We start from the raw sequence: 17,468 nt of genomic DNA on the forward strand, positions 1-17,468 counted from the left end.
GAAACAGCTTGGCAGGCGGGATCAGCACAGCAGACTGGATAAGCTCAGCAACCTGGATCACCTTAGCAGATGGGATCAGCTCAGCAAACTGGATCAGCTCAGCAAACTGGATCACTTCAGCAGATGGAATCAGCTACGTAAACTGGATCACCTTAGCAGATGGGATCAGCTCAGCAAACTGGATCAGCTTAGCAGGTAGGATCGTCCAAACAGGCTGGGTCAGGTATCCGGCTGGAAGTGAGGTACAAGGGAGCAGGCAGAAGAGTAGTCACAGACAAGCCAAGGTCAGGTATCGGGCTGGCAGCAAGGTACAAGGGAGCAGGCAGGAGAGTAGTCACAGACAGGCCGGGGTCGGGTGCAGGCAGATAACAGGTAGGTCACAAACAAGCCGGGTCTAAATCACAGGTAAGTACTTCAAATCAGGTTCTTAGGCACACAACACTGTAAAGCAGACAGCGGGGACCGTCTTTGACAGACAGGCTTAAATAGCCTGTCTGGTGCCAACAGGGGCGCAGATTTCTGGCAGGATCCCCATGACACCCCCACTTATATGTTACACAGACGATATTAAAAACTTGACAGCAGTTTGATTTATTCCCTACACTGTTGAAAACGTTTAAACCTACATACAGTGCATCCAGAAAGTATTCAAAGCGCTTCACTTTTTCCACATTTTGTTATGTTACAGCCTTATTCCGAAATTGATTAAATTCATTATTTTCCCCAAAATTCCTCAAACAATACCCCATAATAAAATACGTTTGAAATCTTTGCAAATGTATTAAAAGTAAAAAATTTAAATATTGCATGTACATAAGTCTTCACAGCCTTTGCCATGACACTGTAAATTGTGCATCTTGTTTCCACTGATCATCCTAAAAATGTTTCCACAACTTGAGTGGAGTCCACCTGTGGTACATTAAGCTGATTGGACATGATTTGGAAAGGCGTACCCCTCTCTATATAAGGTCCCACAGTTAACAGTGCATGTCAGAGCACAAACCAAGCCATGACGCCCAAAGAATTGTTTGTAGACTTCCGAGACAGGATTGTATTGAGGCACAGATCTGGGGATGGGTACAGAACATTTTCTGCCGCATTGAAAGTCCCAATGAGCACATTGGCTTCCATCATCCATAAATGGAAGAAGCTTGGAACCACCAGGACTCTTCCTAGAGTGCGTGTTTGGGGTCAAAGGGCCCTAGTCAAGGAGGTGACCAAGAACTCGATGGTCACCCTGACCTAGCTCCAGTGTTTCTCTGTAGGGAGAGGAGAATCTTCCGGAATAACAACATCTCTTCAGCACTCCACCAATAAGGCCTGTGTGGTAGAGTGGCCAGATGGAAGCCACTCTCAGACCATGAACAACAAAATTCTCTGGTCTGATGAAACAAAGATTGAACTCTTTGGCCTGAATGGCAAGTGTCATGTCTGGAAGAAACCAGGCACCGCTCACCACCTGGTCAATACCATCCCTACAGTGAAGTATGGTGGTAGGAACTAGGAAACTAGTGAAGATGGGGCAAAGATGAATGCAGACATGTACAGAGACATCTTTGATGAAAATCTCCAGAGCATTCTGGACCTCAGACTGGGGAGAAGGTTCATCTTCCAACAGGACAACGACCCTAAGCACACAGCCAAGATAAGAAAAGAGTGGCTATGGAACAACTCTGTGAATGTCCTTGAGTGGCCCAGCCAGAGCCCAGACTTATACCCGATTGAACATCTCTGGAGAGATCTGAAAATGGCTATGCACTAACACTCCCCATCCAACCTGATGGAGCTTGAGAGGTCCTGCAAAGAAGAATATGAGAAACTGCCAAAAAATAAGTGTGCCAAGCTTGTAGCATCATACTCAAAGACTTGAGGCTGTAATTGGTGCCAAAGGTGCTTCAATAAAGTATTGAGCAAAGTCTGTGAATACTTATGAACGTGTATTTTTTTTTTTCTTTTTAACCAGTTCCCGACCAACGCAGGCCGATGCACGTCGGCAGAATGGCACGGGCAGGCATATTGGCATACAGGTACGTCCAATCTTTAATGCTGCCCTGCCATCGCGAGCACGCCGGCACACTTGCGTGCTGGTCAGGGCCCCCGTGAGTCTGATCGCGGGTCCTGCGGACTCGATGGCCGCGGGCATACCCACGATCGTCTCACGGGGCGGCTGAACAGAGAGATACCATTGCAAACAGCATCTCCCCGTTCTGCCTAGCAACAAGTGACGCTGATCTCTGCTCCATGTGATTGGAGCAGAGATCAGTGTTCACTAAATGAAAGCCCAGCCCCCAACAGTTAGTAACACACCCCTAGGAACACTTAACCCCATACACTGCCACCCCCTGGTTAACCCCTTCACTGCCAGTGTAATTTACACAGGAATCACTGCATTTGTATAGCAGTGATTGCTGTATAAATGACAATGGTCCCAAAAATGCATCAAAAATGTCCGATGTGTCCTCCTCCATAATGTCGCAGTCACAATAAAAATCGCTGATATCCGCCATTACTAGTAAAAATTGTTAATAAAAATGCCATAAGACTATCCCCTATTTTGTAAACGCTATAAATTTTGCGCAAACCAAAAAAAGCTTATTGCGATTTTTTTTTTTTGTTATTATTATTATTTTTTTACCAAAAATATGTAGAAGAATACGTATCGGCCTAAACTGAGGGAAAAAAATGTTTTTTTATATATTTTTGGGGGATATTTATTATAACAAAAAGTAAAAAATAACGCTTTTTTTAAAAAATTGTCGTTTTGTTTATAGCGCAAAAAATAAAAACCGCAGGTGTGATCAAATACCGCCAAAAGAAAGCTCTATTTGTGGGAAAAAAAGAACGTCAATTTTGTTTGGGAGCCACGTCGCATGACCGCGCAATTGTCAGTTAAAGCGACGCAGTGCTGAATCGCAAAAAGTGGTCTGGTCTTTGGCCAGCAAAATGGTCCGGGGCTGAAGTGGTTAAATAAATTTGCAAAGATTTCAAACAAACTTCTTTCACATTTGTCATTATGGGGTAGATCCCTGAAGACGTTTGATACGAAACGTACGTCGGAGCGTACACCTCGGTCACATGATTCACACCTCGCTTCCGGCATCCCTGGCTTGCTTAATCGTCTGGTAGAACGCTCGCCGACCATGGAGGTGGTACGCGGCTGATACATTGAGTACTGTATTGACAAGCAAGCAGCCTCAGTGCCGGGGGGGTACCTACAAATGTAAGGGGCCATTTGGCCGTTTTTATCTTGTTTTTAATACCAATTCTAGTAAACTGTAATACACTATGGAAGCATCTATTGCCTTTCTATATCCCATGCTTAACCATCCGGGGAGGAGGAGTTTTTATTATCTGCATATGTGAACAGGCACGATCCTGTACAAGCCTTGATGACTTTCTTTTTAACTAAAGAAGTCATATATATCTGGTAAGCAGACTCTCTACCTAGCACTGTGGGGTGACGTCTTTTCTCTTCATGGTGAAGGAATTTCTATCCACATAGAAGATTTTATTCAAAAGACTTCAGTGTCCATATTTCTATTGTGGCTAACATTATTGGGACTTTCTCTTCACTAGTGTGAGCTATCACTTTTGGAACACACGTTTTTTTGTATTTTTAAGCGCGTTCTTGTTTGAGTTCTTTAGAGTTTCACATTTTGGGATCATATATTGTATGATTTATTTCATATGTTTCAATTGTTTAATCGCTAGCACTTTTTTTTTGTATTAATCACTATTGGTAGTATTATCACTTTAACACTAACGCCCTCTATCTACAGTAATGTCATTATGGGGTATTGTAGAATTTTGAGGAAAATAATGAATTTATTCAATTTTGGAATAAGGCTGTAACAAAATGTGGGAAAAGTAAGGTGCTGTGAATACTTTCAGGATACACTGTACATGTGTATGCAAGTGAAATATTTTTTGCATTGCTTCACTTGACTAGAACTGCATGAAGAATATCATTCTAATGCATTGTCTGCTTTGCACACAGTGAGTGATATTGCTATAACAGTATCTATGCTACATTTACAGTATCGCCTCACACAATCTGCTTTGTGATCTTCTTGGCATTACTGAGAAAATAATATTGCAGTATTCATACAGTGCTGGTTAAATATCAGCAATAACCCACCCCTGGCTGCAGTAAATAGGTATGTGGGTTTTTTGGTCTCATGTGGCTTAAGAACCTGGGTATAAAATTGTAATCATGCACAATGCAGACAAGACCATATTTTTGACTGCACTGTTGCAACAGCAACTATGGTAAGTTTTTCTATAAAAAAAAAATGTAAACTTGGGTCAAAGAACCAATTTGAAAAGTCTGGCATGTAAAATTTACCAAGAAGGCTTTTATCCATATGTAGAGGCACTACATATAAATGAAATATGCCAGCAATATGTAGTTGAGCATAAAAAAAACATAAGAACGCTCTGTTTAGAGTATATGCCAATACTTTGATTATTTTTATTTTTTTTAAGACTGTCAGTTTTTAAAAAAATTTGCATTTTATATCATTTGGGTCAAATTAAATACCACAAATGAATAAATGTTTGAGAAAGGAAAAGCAAAAAATATCAAACACTAAATAGTGTGTATATGTATGTATGTATGTATGTGTGTGTGTATGTATGTATGTATGTATGTGTGTGTGTGTGTGTGTGTGTGTGTGTGTGTATATATATATATATATATATATATATATATATATATATATATATATATATATATATATATATATATATATATATATATATATATATATATATATATATATATATATATATATATATTTTACACACACACACACACATATATATTTTCTTTTTTTTCAGTCAATAATCCTGTAGGAAAAAAACACTTTTGTGATGAATTTTTTTCAACGAACACCAGAGTTGTGTTTTTTTTCCCCCCTCAGGTTAACTGTTGAAGATTCTGACGGGGCGAAAAATTCTACTACCGCAAACCTTACTGTAAATAAAGCTGTTGATTACCCTCCAGTAGCAAATGCTGGAGCCAACCAAGTCATCACACTTCCCAAAAACTCTATTGTGTTATATGGAAACCTGAGCACGGATGATCATGGTATTGTCAGCTATGAATGGTCCTTGAGTCCCAGCAGCAAAGGAAAAGTAATGGAGATGCAGGTGAGAAACTTGTACATACACACATAGGCTGCTTTAAATTATCAAGATGTTTCAATGGGTGGAAATCCAAGGTTTTTCCACTTACCAGGGGCACAAGACAGGAATCCCCTCCTGTACACCATTGCAGTAGAAGCTCTGGCTGGTCAACTCTGGGGAACATCCCAATATTAAAGGACTACAAGTGGCATTGCATGTTGAAAAAGCTGGATTGTACGCCAACAATATTTTATATTTGGAGGACTCAGACCTTTCAATTACTACTGCTCTCATGGTTATAAATGATTTTGGAATTTATTCAAGCCTGACCATAAAATGGTCAAAATCACACCTTTTTTGCTCTTGATTCCTTCTCTATTACTTCCGTTATGCACGACTAGTGTAATTATATATCTCAATAATATATATTTTTGAGGGAACTTCAGGGTTATATTTGTCTAAATGTTGGACTACTGTTTAAACAAAGATTGGCATATGGTCTAAGCTCCCGTTTGGTGTGGCGAGACATATTAACCTTGTTAAAATAATTTTACTCCCCAAAATCCTTCATACTTTTTGACACTATCTGATCTATTTGCCCTTGAATGTTAAAAACTGTTAGATGCTCTGCTAAACCTTTTTTCTGGGCCTTCAGCAGACACAAGCTGAACTGGTCCAGTCTGAAACATCCTGAGCATTTTCTGAGGCCTAGCCCCACCAGACTTTTATTTGCACTACTTGGCTTGGCTGACTTTCCAGTAGTGCACTGCTGAAGTCCTCTGGTTTATGTGCTACCCCACCTCTAGACTCTCTTACTATTATTAATTGTGGTCTTAAGGGTTGCACAGGCCTACAGTCATCCAGCCTGATGTTGGCTCTGTGTCTCAAGCTAAGGGACATGGCTATATCTGAACTAGGTCCTCTGGGGTCACACACCACTTTGTCAGAATCGATTATTGCCTGATCTTTCTATGGTACCATATCCTGTGCTCTGGTGTAAACATGGTATCACTTTTTTAGCTCTGATCTTAAATGGTAGGTAATTCATATCTAAAAAAAGGCAGTCAATTTGCAATATTCTATACTTTTTCGATACCATCAGCATAGATGTGTGGTCTCTAGGCAATTTGGGCCTGTACTGCATGTGCTTGCTGCCACTGTGGTTGGAACTTCTCCCAAACAAATGATTTTGACATTCTTTGCAGTCTGTCATGACCCACAACACAAACCTGGGCATATAATAGAAAGATTTTGTTGAGAGTGCTGTGGGGGTCATTATGAGCAGCTGCGACCGCCACTCAATTGCCTACTGTGCCTGCCCTTTGCATTCCCATGCTCCGTTCATAGCAGCCTATACTTTAGGTTCCCACATTGAAAAGGGATCTGTGAATGGACAGGAGGATACATTAAAGGTCAGTCTCTTCCATTTACAGAACACCTTTCATTGTGGGAACCAATAATATGTCTTCTATGAATTGAGAATGGGGGCAGAAAGGGCAGGCATAGTCAGCACTTGACAAGTGCCGGTCACAGCTGCAGCCGCTCATATTAACCTCACAGCACTGGATGATCACTGTTACAGGGGTCTCTGGGGGCAAAGGACTTGAGATTTTTTCCTAACACAGCAGCCACCGGCACACAGGACACACCTCATATATGGTAAGTACTGTCACTGGTGCTGTTTTTTGTTTTTGTATTTTTCACTAAACTTCAGCTTTAAACATGGTTACTCCCAGAACAAATTTGTGGTGACATGTTGCTGCTAACTTGGAGCTTACCATAGCCATTGTGTCTTTATATTTATTGGTATTGAATAATAATTGTATCTGCTTTTCTCTAACTTTGCAGGGAGTCAGAACATCAACTCTTCAGCTGTCAGCTCTTCAAGAAGGAGATTATACCTTTCAGCTTACAGTGACAGACTCTGCAGGTCAGCAGTCTACCAGTGAGGTGACAGTGATTGTTCAGCCTGGTAAGAATGCTATTATAAACAATAAACACTAAGGTGAAATTATATAAATTATTACTTTTCATCTCTAATGCCAGTTTTTCTTTGACAGAAAATAACAAGCCTCCTCAGGCTGATGCTGGCCCAGACAAAGAGCTTACTTTTCCAGTAGACAGTACAACTCTTGATGGAAGCCGCAGCACTGATGATCAGAAGATTGACTCTTATCTCTGGGAAAAAACAAAGTTTGTATTTTGCCTATATATGATAAAAACTAGGACAGGTGTATGCAGAGCACAGCACTGGAATTTAAGTCAGCCTGACCAGATCCAACAGGTGCCTAAAATAACAAAGGTTTTCACAAATGTCAGAACCTCACGAGGCAATAGGGCACTGACATTTATGCTTGACCACAGAAGACTTAATCTGATCCCCAATATGTAGCCTAAAATATATCAAATTCAACAACAAATATGTATAATATTGCAGCTTACCAGTCCAGATGTGGAAGATGACTTCATTAACGCGGAATTTTACCCACAACAACTTGATAAAAAAATGTATGTTCTTTAACAAAATGAGTGTTTGCTGTAAATTGCCTCCAGCATTGCTCCTGTTTGTTCTTGCTGGAGGCTGCAGTTTTGCTGAAGCGCAGAGCCCCTAAGCAGTAAATCATAAAGCAGGACTAAACCCATCGATTTAACAGTTTGAAAAAGCAGGGGACTTGCTAACTGTCACATTGGTTGTGCTCTCAACCAAACTGTCAAACCATCAAATGGCTGGTGTCATAACTGATTACATGTGCAACACCATGGCAGTTGTGGATCAAACAGAAGCAGCTTCCTTGGCTGTAAAGCATAGGAGGGTTTAAGTTCGCTTTAAGGCTGTCAGCAGATCGGCCTCTACAAATGCAACAGTGCTTAAAAATGGAGAGCAACTGAGCATGTTGCAGAGCAGAGTGAGATTGTGTATTACTGAATTTTAAACAGTATAGGTACTTATATTTAATGCTTTACATAGCTAGACCCGCAAAAGGGGCCAGCCTAAAGTCCTCTAATGGGACTTCATTTTCTGACTAACTTTCCACTTTAAATGGTGACTTTATTAATCCTGGTACACATACACACACACACACACACGCACAGCCATACTAACACACAAGATTGTTATGACAGGGGGACTACCTACCTCCTCCACCCACCAGAACACACTGAACAGCACATACAGCCATCAGCTGTGAGCACTGATTAGAGGCAAGTTTTCTAGCAATTTCCCTTCGACAAAAGATGGTCATTGACTGAATGTCGTCCGGTTCCAGTTAGTTTTTTTTATTTAGTTTTTTTTTTTTAGTTTTTGTTTTTCAGGCTGTTTCCTTTATCTTATCTTTATCTGGTGATCTTGCCAATAAAACATTTCATGTTCTAGGGTGGCAAGATGCACTCACTCTACTGCATCTATAGGGAAGCTGCATTGTCACTCTAGGACAGAGGAAGTGTGTTAGGACTGTGGACCATTATTTTATAGTCAGGCTTTTCGAGGGTAGCCATTGATTGTAACAATTAGTGTTTCCAACTTGTTGGAATATCTGTGTGAACCTGCAATAATCTGATCGTTAGTACACAGCTGTCCAAAATTTTCCAAAGGGACAAACACGGAAACTTTTCTCGTATGATACCAGATCATGCGATTTTCGTTTAATCAGTACAGTTTTTGACAGAAAATACAATACAATTGCACTGCAACACATTACATCACTTCCCAATTTCTATTCTGTGGTATGAGAATTTTCGTACTTTGTTTAATTTGTTTGTTTAATTTGTTTTCAATATAGAGATTAGTATGCAAAATAAAAACGGACAATCATTAATGCGATAATCTCATCGGGTGTACTAGGCTTAAGACTGGCCATACATTAAGCAATTTTCTTTCCTTCACCCACGTGTTGAAGAAAAGAAAATCACTTGATTCCTCCATCAACACATTCAATTGCAGATGGGGGAATCCCTCCCGCTGCGCTTTTATATTCTAACAGTGCGAGGCTTCCCCACCGTCAGAATACAATTATTACTACTGCCTGCTGTAGCCAACTGCATTCATTGTATGAAAAAAAAGACAGACTGGTTGTACTGAAGTTGATCAATAGATTGAATTCAGTACAGCCAGCCTGCCTATAGATGAATCCAAATGTCTCCAGTTTTTGCTGATCCATCTATGGCCGATTTTACAGTATCCACATTGCAGCAAACTTGAAGTTTCCACACTGAGTTATGACAGAAATGGTTTTCAGATAATTGAGTCTTTCTTGATATTTAATATTAATAGTGTTATTAATGGTTGAACTCCTGAACTGCTCCATGCTAATGTACCTTTTTTTAACCTACAGTATGTATATAATATTTAACTGTAGCAATCTTGAGATTTGTGCACCAGAATGTAGTAAAATCATTTGTTTATTTTCAGGGGACCGGAAGGTGTGAAAATTGAAAACAACAATAGCAGCATTGCTACAGTTTCTGGTCTACAAGGTGGAAAATATGAGTTTACACTGACTGTTAAAGATGACCGCGGCTTGCAGGATCAGGCAACTGTTAGTGTAATTGTGACGGAGGGTGAGTGTTTACTGATCACAGAATGACTCAAATTTAAAGTGATTTGTAAAGTCTTGTTTTTTGTTTTGTTTTCCTATAAAATAAGCAAACCTGTTATACTTACCTCCTCTGTTGCAGTGGATTTGCACAGAGCAGCCTGGATCCTCCTCTTCTGTGCTCCTGGCCCCTCCATCCTGTTGAGTGCCCCCACAGCAAGCAGTTTGCTATGGGGCACCTGAGCCAAGTCACAGCTTCCTGTGCCCATTCAGACATAGAGCCCCGGCTTGGCCCCACTCCCTCTCTCTCCTGATTGGCTGACTGACTTTGACAGCAGCAGGAGCCAATGGCATGGCTGCTGTGTCTCAGTCAATAAGACGAAGTGTCTCGGACGGCCAAGGCGCATCGATGGGGAGAGAGCAGGTAAGTATTAACCACTTGCCGACCGCCGCACGCCGATGTACGTCGGCAGAATGGCACGGGCAGGCATAAGGGCTTACATGTACGTCCCTTGCCTCCCGCGGGTCGGGGGCCCGATCGGGCCCCCGCCCGGTGCCTGCGGCGGTCGGTATTCGTTCGGGAGCGATCCCGGACGAGGGGACGGCCATTCATTCATGGCCACCCCCTCGCGATCGCTCCCGGCGAATGAAAATGTCCGGTGACATCACTTCCTCTCCTGTAATGTAAGGGTTCACATTGCAGCGGTTTATGAGAACGAATGTGATTCGCACCGCACTGCAGTGCAAATCACATCCGATCTCTGTGCGATTCGAGTTCAGCCATTCGCCGCACCCGCCGCAAATTCGCACGGGACACTTTTTTTGGCCCGCAGCAGAATCGGATCGCATGGGTGTTCACACCATGCGATCCGAGTTTGCAGATCGCACTGCGATATGCGAACTGATCTGGGGGTGTCAGTAACATTTCACTGACACTCCCAGCAGTTCGCATAGGGCAGTGTGAACTGCCGCCGGGAGGCATGCGATGCGGGAACCCGCCGCGGATTCGTGGCGTTTCCGCATCGCTCCAGTGTGAACCCAGCCTAATAAGCGATCATTTTTCTGATCGCCGTATTAGTGTCACAGGTGACGCTAGTTAGGCAGGTAGGTATTTAGGTTCGCCGCAGCTTTTTATAGCGCCAGGGACCCCCATATACTACCGCATAAAGCCCCCTGATTGCCCCCTAGTTAACCCTTTCACCAGTGATCACCATATAACTGTTACAGGTGACGCTGGTTGGTTAGTTATTTTTTTATAGTTTCAGGGCACCCGCCATTTATTACCTAATAAAGGTTTAACCCCCTGATCACCCGGCGGGTGTCATTTGTGACTGTAATAACTGTTAGGGCAGTTAGGGTTAGCCCCCTTTAGTTCTAAGGTACCCCCCTAACCCCCCCAATAAAGGTTTAACCCCGTGATCACCCCCCGTCGCCAGTGTCACTAAGGCTGGGTTCACATTGCAGCGGTTTATGAGAACGGATGTGATTCGCACCGCACTGCAGTGCAAATCACATCCGATCTCTGTGCGATTCGAGTTCAGCCATACAGATAGTATGGCTGAATTCGTGTCGCACCCGCCGCACCCGCCGCAAACTCGCACGGGACCCTTTTTTTGGTCCGCAGCAGAATCGGATCGCATGGGTGTTCACACCATGCGATCCGAGTTTGCAGATCGCACTGCGATATGCGAACTGATCTGGGGGTGTCATTAACATTTCACTGACACTCCCAGCAGTTCGCATAGGGCAGTGTGAACTGCCGCCGGGAGGCATGCGATGCGGGAACCCGCCGCGGATTCGTGGCGTTCCCGCATCGCTCCAGTGTGAACCCAGCCTAATAAGCGATCGTTTTTCTGATCGCTGTATTAGTGTCACAGGTGACGCTAGTTAGGCAGGTAGGTATTTAGGTTCGCCGCAGCTTTTTATAGCGCCAGGGACCCCCATATACTACCGCATAAAGCCCCCTAATTGCCCCCTAGTTAACCCTTTCACCAGTGATCACCATATAACTGTTACAGGTGACGCTGATTGGTTAGTTATTTTTTTTATAGCTTCAGGGCACCCGCCATTTATTACCTAGTCTCACTAGTGTACCCCTAAATTTAGGGTTGTCTACTTTCCAAAATGGGGTCATTTGGGGGGGTTTGTGCCATCTTGGCATTTTATGGCCTTCAAAACTGTAACGCCCTTAGAAAGCCTGAAGGCGGTGCTTGGTTTTCGGGGCCCCGTACGCGGCTAGGCTCCCAAAAAGTCCCACATATGTGGTATCCCCATACTCAGGAGAAGCAGCAGAATTTATTTTGGGGTGTCATTCACATATGCCCATAGCATGTGTGAGCAATATATCATTTAGTGACAACTTTGTGTAAAAAAAAAAAAAAAAAAAAAAAATTTTTTGTCATTATTCAATCGCTTGAGGCAAAAAAATAAAATATTCAATGGGCTCAACATGCCACTTATCAATTTCCTTAGGGGGTCTACTTTCCAAAATGGGGTCATTTGGGGGGGTTTTGTACTGCCCTGCCATTTTAGCACCTCAAGAAATGAGATAGGCAGTCGTAAACTAAAAGCTGCGTAAATTCCAGAAAACGTACCTTAGTTTGTAGATGTGACAACTTTTGCGCAAACCAATAAATATACAATTATTGACTTTTTTTTTACCAAAGACATGTGGCTGAATACATTTTGGCCTAAATGTATGGCTAAAATTGAGTTTATTGGATTTTTCTAATAACAAAAAGTAGAAAATATCATTTTTTTTCAAAATTTGCGGTCTTTTTACGTTTATATCGCAAAAAATAAAAATCGCAGAGGCAATCAAATACCATCAAAAGAAAGCTCTATTTGTGGGAAGAAAAGGACGCAAATTTTGTTTGGGTACAACATTGCATGACCGCGCAATTACCAGTTAAAGCAGCGCAGTGCCAAATTGTAAAAAGACCTCTGGTCATTTACCAGCAAAATGGTCCGGTCTGAAGGTGGTTAAGGGGGGCTGAGGGCGGCTGCTGCACACAGGTTTTTTTATCTTAACGCATAGAATACATTAAGATAAAAAAACCTTCTGCCTTTACAACCCCTTTAAATTTTGAATACAAGGTGTGGCATTTATGTTATGGTGAACATCTGGAATCAAAGATGGATTGTTTTTATTTTTAGCAAAAGAGATGCCAAAACATTGATTTCCAGTTCATGTTCTATGGTGACACCTTAACCTAAGAGAAAGATGATCCTGTCTATTTAGTCGGAATGGAAAGTAGAGCCTCACCTCTTGAATCAAACAAGTGATTTGATGATTGGAGGTAATTTGGTTGACCACAGTCCCATCCTTTTCCTTAACTTCAACTATTTGCTAATCTCACTCCTGTTTATTATTAACTATATTAGTCATATGCCTATACAGCTTAGAGGATGTATTTTATAATATGTCATAGTGTTCTCATTAGATAAATTTGTCATGTACTGGATTGTTTGGATGATGGTTTGTGACGCAGATGGCTTAATGACAATCTAGACAACATCTGCCATTTACCCTAGCCTATGCAACTATCTACTTATGAAAAACTAGCCCTGTTTATCTGCTTTAGGCAAACAATGGTCAGTTTTTGGCTTCTGGTAAAATGATTTGTGCCTGTTTACCTGATATTTAAAAGTGTTGTAATTGCTCTTTTTTTGGACTTTTAGCTTTAGCAATTTATCTCTGTTAGCTTTTTATTTCTAGTCTCCCAAAATAAACATTAGAACCAGTTGTTCAATTCTTAGAGCAATCTCTGTTCACCTTTTAACCGAAGTAAAATCTAATCCCCTAAGCCAGACATAGATGGTTTGAATCTCAGCCAGTTCAGTAGAGACTGGCCGAGATTCAAACCATCTATGGGAAGGCTTAATGTACCCAAGTTGGTCAATCGATCAGCTTGGGTACAACCAGCATGTCAGATTTCTGGCATGCGATTATTACCAGCAGTTATAGCCACTAGCAATGAGCCCCCTGAGCCTGCCCCTGAGTCCCCCGACCAGGAGAACACAATAGCTCCATGGGAGCGATTCCACCATCAACACTGTGTTGATGGGGGAATCAAGCAATTTCCTTGATTGCAGGAAAGAAAATTGCACCATCTATAGCCTGCTTTAGCACAGTAGACATAAGAAGCAGTGTCTTTCTGGCACAGGAAGGTTTTCTTAACAATATTGTTATGTGTTGCATAGTGACTCTAAGACTGCCTGACTTGATGCAAAGTGCTCCAGGTTTTTGGAGTTAATTTGCTATCATGTGCTTTCCAATACCCAGTGGCAGTGAAAGTACTTATATATTTTTACATGCAGTAAAAGAACTAAAGATGGATCTCTTCACAATGCCTATAGCCACCAGGGTGATTGAGGGTTTGTTTTAAAGCTGAACTATGGTACAAATTTATGATTGCTCATGCAGTGGGACTGCAGGTTTATGCTGGTATTTGTCTACCTTTGTCCCTTGCTCCTTCAGATTTCCATCCAGTTGTAGAACAGTCCCCCTAAGCCACTTCTCTTGTCTTCTCTGCTCTGTCAGTCGCAGGCTCTCGAACCTCCTTACGTAAAATGCAGGACTGCTCTGCATTTGTAAGTAAGCTAAGGGCCCACCCGCAACCCAGAGCATCAGAGAGGAGAAGCTTTGTGGCTGCTGGAGAAACTAGGGATAAGGCTGCATTCACACCTGAGCGTTTTGCTTTAGGAAACAGAATGATCAGATGTGAAAAGGGCTATTGAAATGAATGGTATTTGTCTTGTTGGGTGTTTTTAGAACTGAGGCTTACAGCAGGAAAAAGCTCCAAAAACGCCTAGGTGTGAACAGAGCCTAAAAGTAGTAAAAGTAAGTAAAAATGATAATTTCAACCTTTCAATACAGGGGAGCCTCACTGCAAGGGTAACCTTATTTTACATTGCGTTCAGCTTTAAAGTACTTCTAGTTCAGAATATGTACATACTTGGTGTGCATGGTCTGGGCACAGGTTCACTTTCACTTTGTTTCATTTATTTTTTTTGTATATATTTAAGATGGAATTCCTTCCACTAACACCAATAATCTGGCACTATTCCTCCCCTAATACCAAAAATGAGGCATTGTTCACTCCCTCTGGGCACAGTCTGGCCCTCCTAAGTCTGAACGACAGTAACTGGCCCTTTGTTTAGAAAGTTTGGAGACCCCTGATTTAGAGGTTGATTTGTGTGATAATATTTAATTTGCATTGTAACTTTCTCCCCAGGTATCTTACTTAGATGGCGAGGTATATCTGACTTTAGGATCAATTCACAAAGCTTTAACCCCTTGGTGGCCAGATGCTTTTAGTGCTTAGATGTCCAGACCACATTTAGAAGTGTTGCTAGGCACCCGTTAGTGTCACTATGCACCAGTTAACTTACCAAGAACTTTGAAACTAATTTACCTTCCTAAATAATTTTTACATTGTTTTGTACAAACATATAAGGTTTTTATTTGCTGCAATGTTGAATTCTCAAATTACAATGGACTGAACAGAATTGTCACTTTTTAAATGTAGGGATATTTATTCTGGTGTTCTAACGTTACGAATTGAACTGTATTTCTTCATGTAAAATGCATTTCTGCATTGTTACCTAAACACATTCGTTTAACTGCTGTACATTTATTATACTGAAATACATTGTTATATTTTGCATGATCCATGAAATCAAAATGAGCTACCTGCAAAAACTGTTTCTCGTTTTAATATATTTCCAGTTACACTACCCAGTCACATTCTGCTCCGTAAATTAAAGAAAATGCTGAAATTCTTCTAGAACTCGACCAGTCCAAGAATAGCAAGTTGCCCCAGGCTGTCAGACCTTGCTGTGCTAAACATAGGGAAATATTACTGACAGCACAAATGGCCCCTCTAGTCTCCCTAAATATGACACAAGAACTACCCCGTGGGCTTAGTTAGATATTGTCTGTTGCTCCTCCATTCCAATTTATAACCTGATAACTTGTGGATTTCTTTCACATGCTGATCTCACTATATCAAGTCTAAACTTGTAGTACTCCAGAAGTCTATGGCATATGGCAAAATACTGTAGTAATCTTATTTTCCCAAGTGTTCTTCCAGGACAGCCCTTGAGAGATGGAGCTCCTCCCATCGACACAGGAAACACATTGCCACAGTTCAAAAGGCGGTCCCTCAGGTCCCTGGTCAGTCATTTGTGTTTCCTCTGTCGGAGGAACATGTTGCCAGGAACCTGGAGGCCCCTCTCAGGGGCTGCCTGAGAACCTGCAAGCCTAAGGGACCGGGTCCTGGTTTATGGCTGCAGTTTGGGTCCATACCTTTTTTCTTTGGCTCGGGTACCGTCCAGCTGAACCGGAGCAGACCCGTTACCCTCCTCCTTCCAGTGCCGAGGTGGCCAGGGGCAGAATGACGCCGGTTTCCCCCAGGAGTGGTGAGTGGAACCTTCCATCTTCCCTCCTCGTTGCAGGGGGTCGGAGACGCCGAGCGTTCACTTCCGGCGGAACCGCGTCATCACTGCGTGCCGAGACTTCCGTTTCCGGGTCTCTAGGGTACAAGGAGGAGAGGGAGAGCCAGCGCTGTGCCTGTGAAGCCCGACCAGCGTCCAGCTATACCGGATTAGCGGCGGGATTCGGAGCGTCAGAGGGGGACCATGGAGGCTATTCCCCAGGATACTCCGGCGGAGACAGGCACCAGCCAAACCCAGGTAGGCTGCTGGGCATGCTATTACTCTGGTGGAGTGGTGGTGTTTGTAGGCTGGGCCCTGTAGTGCCCCACGGTGGCGGTTTACTCAGTGAGGCTGACGCTAAGAAATCCTTTGTCTTCTTATTTTCAGGCTAAAGAGATGCCAAGGGAAGACAAGACAGGCCGCAAAAAGTGCCCTAATTGTGGGAATAGGTTGTCCTCTGGCTCTAACAAAGCCCTATGCAAGCAATGCATTGCAAGCTTGCTTAAATCTGAGGCAGATTCCCCTTTAGCAAAGTTTTTGGGCTCCTTTAAAGAGGAAATGGCGTCGACCTTTAAGTCCCTCCGGGAGTTAATCACTGACGTGGGATCAGCTGCAGCTGCCTCCACGAGTAAAACAACTATAATCTCATCCTCACCATGCCTTACAACACCCAGCTCAGGGGAGCCCCGTATGGTCAGGGAGCCTAGCCCCACGTTGATTAGCCCCGAATCCTCTGACACTGACTCGGGTCAGGAAGAGGATCAAGCAGCATCTAAAGCCTCAAAATATAGATTATCTCTCGAGGAAGTAGATGAGCTAATGGGGGCTATCTATGATACGCTGGAAATTGAGGAGGAAGAAACTCAGTTATCCAGACATGATCAAATGTATGAGGCTCTGGGGAAAAAGAAAGCAAGGGTTTTTCCTATACATAAGGTGCTTTCTGACCTTGTCCTTAAGGAGTGGTCTGAACCAGATAAGAAGGTTTTCTTTCCTAAATCCCTTAAGAGAAGGTTCCCTTTTGATGAGAGCCCAGAGGCGGTCTGGAATAAAAATCCAAAACTAGACGCCCCTCTGTCCAAAATCTCAAAGCAGGCTGATCTGGCCTTTGAGGATATGGGCCACCTGAAAGATCCCATGGACAGGAGAACAGACATTGTCTTAAAGAGGGCCTGGGATGCCTCTATGGCAGGCTTAAAACCAGCTCTAGCCACTTCCGGTGTAGCTAGAAACCTGGAGTTCTGGTTATCGCAACTACAAGAACACTTAAAGGCAGGCACTCCTAGGGGGGAGCTTTTGAAATCCTTCCCTATGCTTTTTAAGGCCACCAGTTTCATCTCTGACGCCTCCACGGACTCCGTAAAATTTACG

The 17,468-nt window shown here is 42.6% G+C and overlaps 1 protein-coding gene across 1 annotated transcript in view; it reads left to right on the forward strand.

Annotated features, from left to right (window-relative positions):
- The window catches only part of KIAA0319L (KIAA0319 like), a 157,852-nt gene that overhangs the window by 87,003 nt on the left and 53,381 nt on the right, over positions 1–17,468 (forward strand). The window contains exons 11-14 of the mRNA XM_077481729.1: positions 4,923–5,151; positions 6,976–7,099; positions 7,188–7,320; positions 9,536–9,684. Coding sequence (XP_077337855.1) covers positions 4,923–5,151; positions 6,976–7,099; positions 7,188–7,320; positions 9,536–9,684 — 635 coding nt within the window. The remainder of the gene's footprint in view (positions 1–4,922; positions 5,152–6,975; positions 7,100–7,187; positions 7,321–9,535; positions 9,685–17,468) is intronic.

This window comes from Lithobates pipiens, unplaced genomic scaffold, assembly GCF_037356315.1.
Source record: "Lithobates pipiens isolate NorthernLeopardFrog02 unplaced genomic scaffold, aLitPip1_a1.2 Scaffold_16, whole genome shotgun sequence".
Taxonomy (NCBI): Eukaryota; Metazoa; Chordata; class Amphibia; order Anura; family Ranidae; genus Lithobates; species Lithobates pipiens.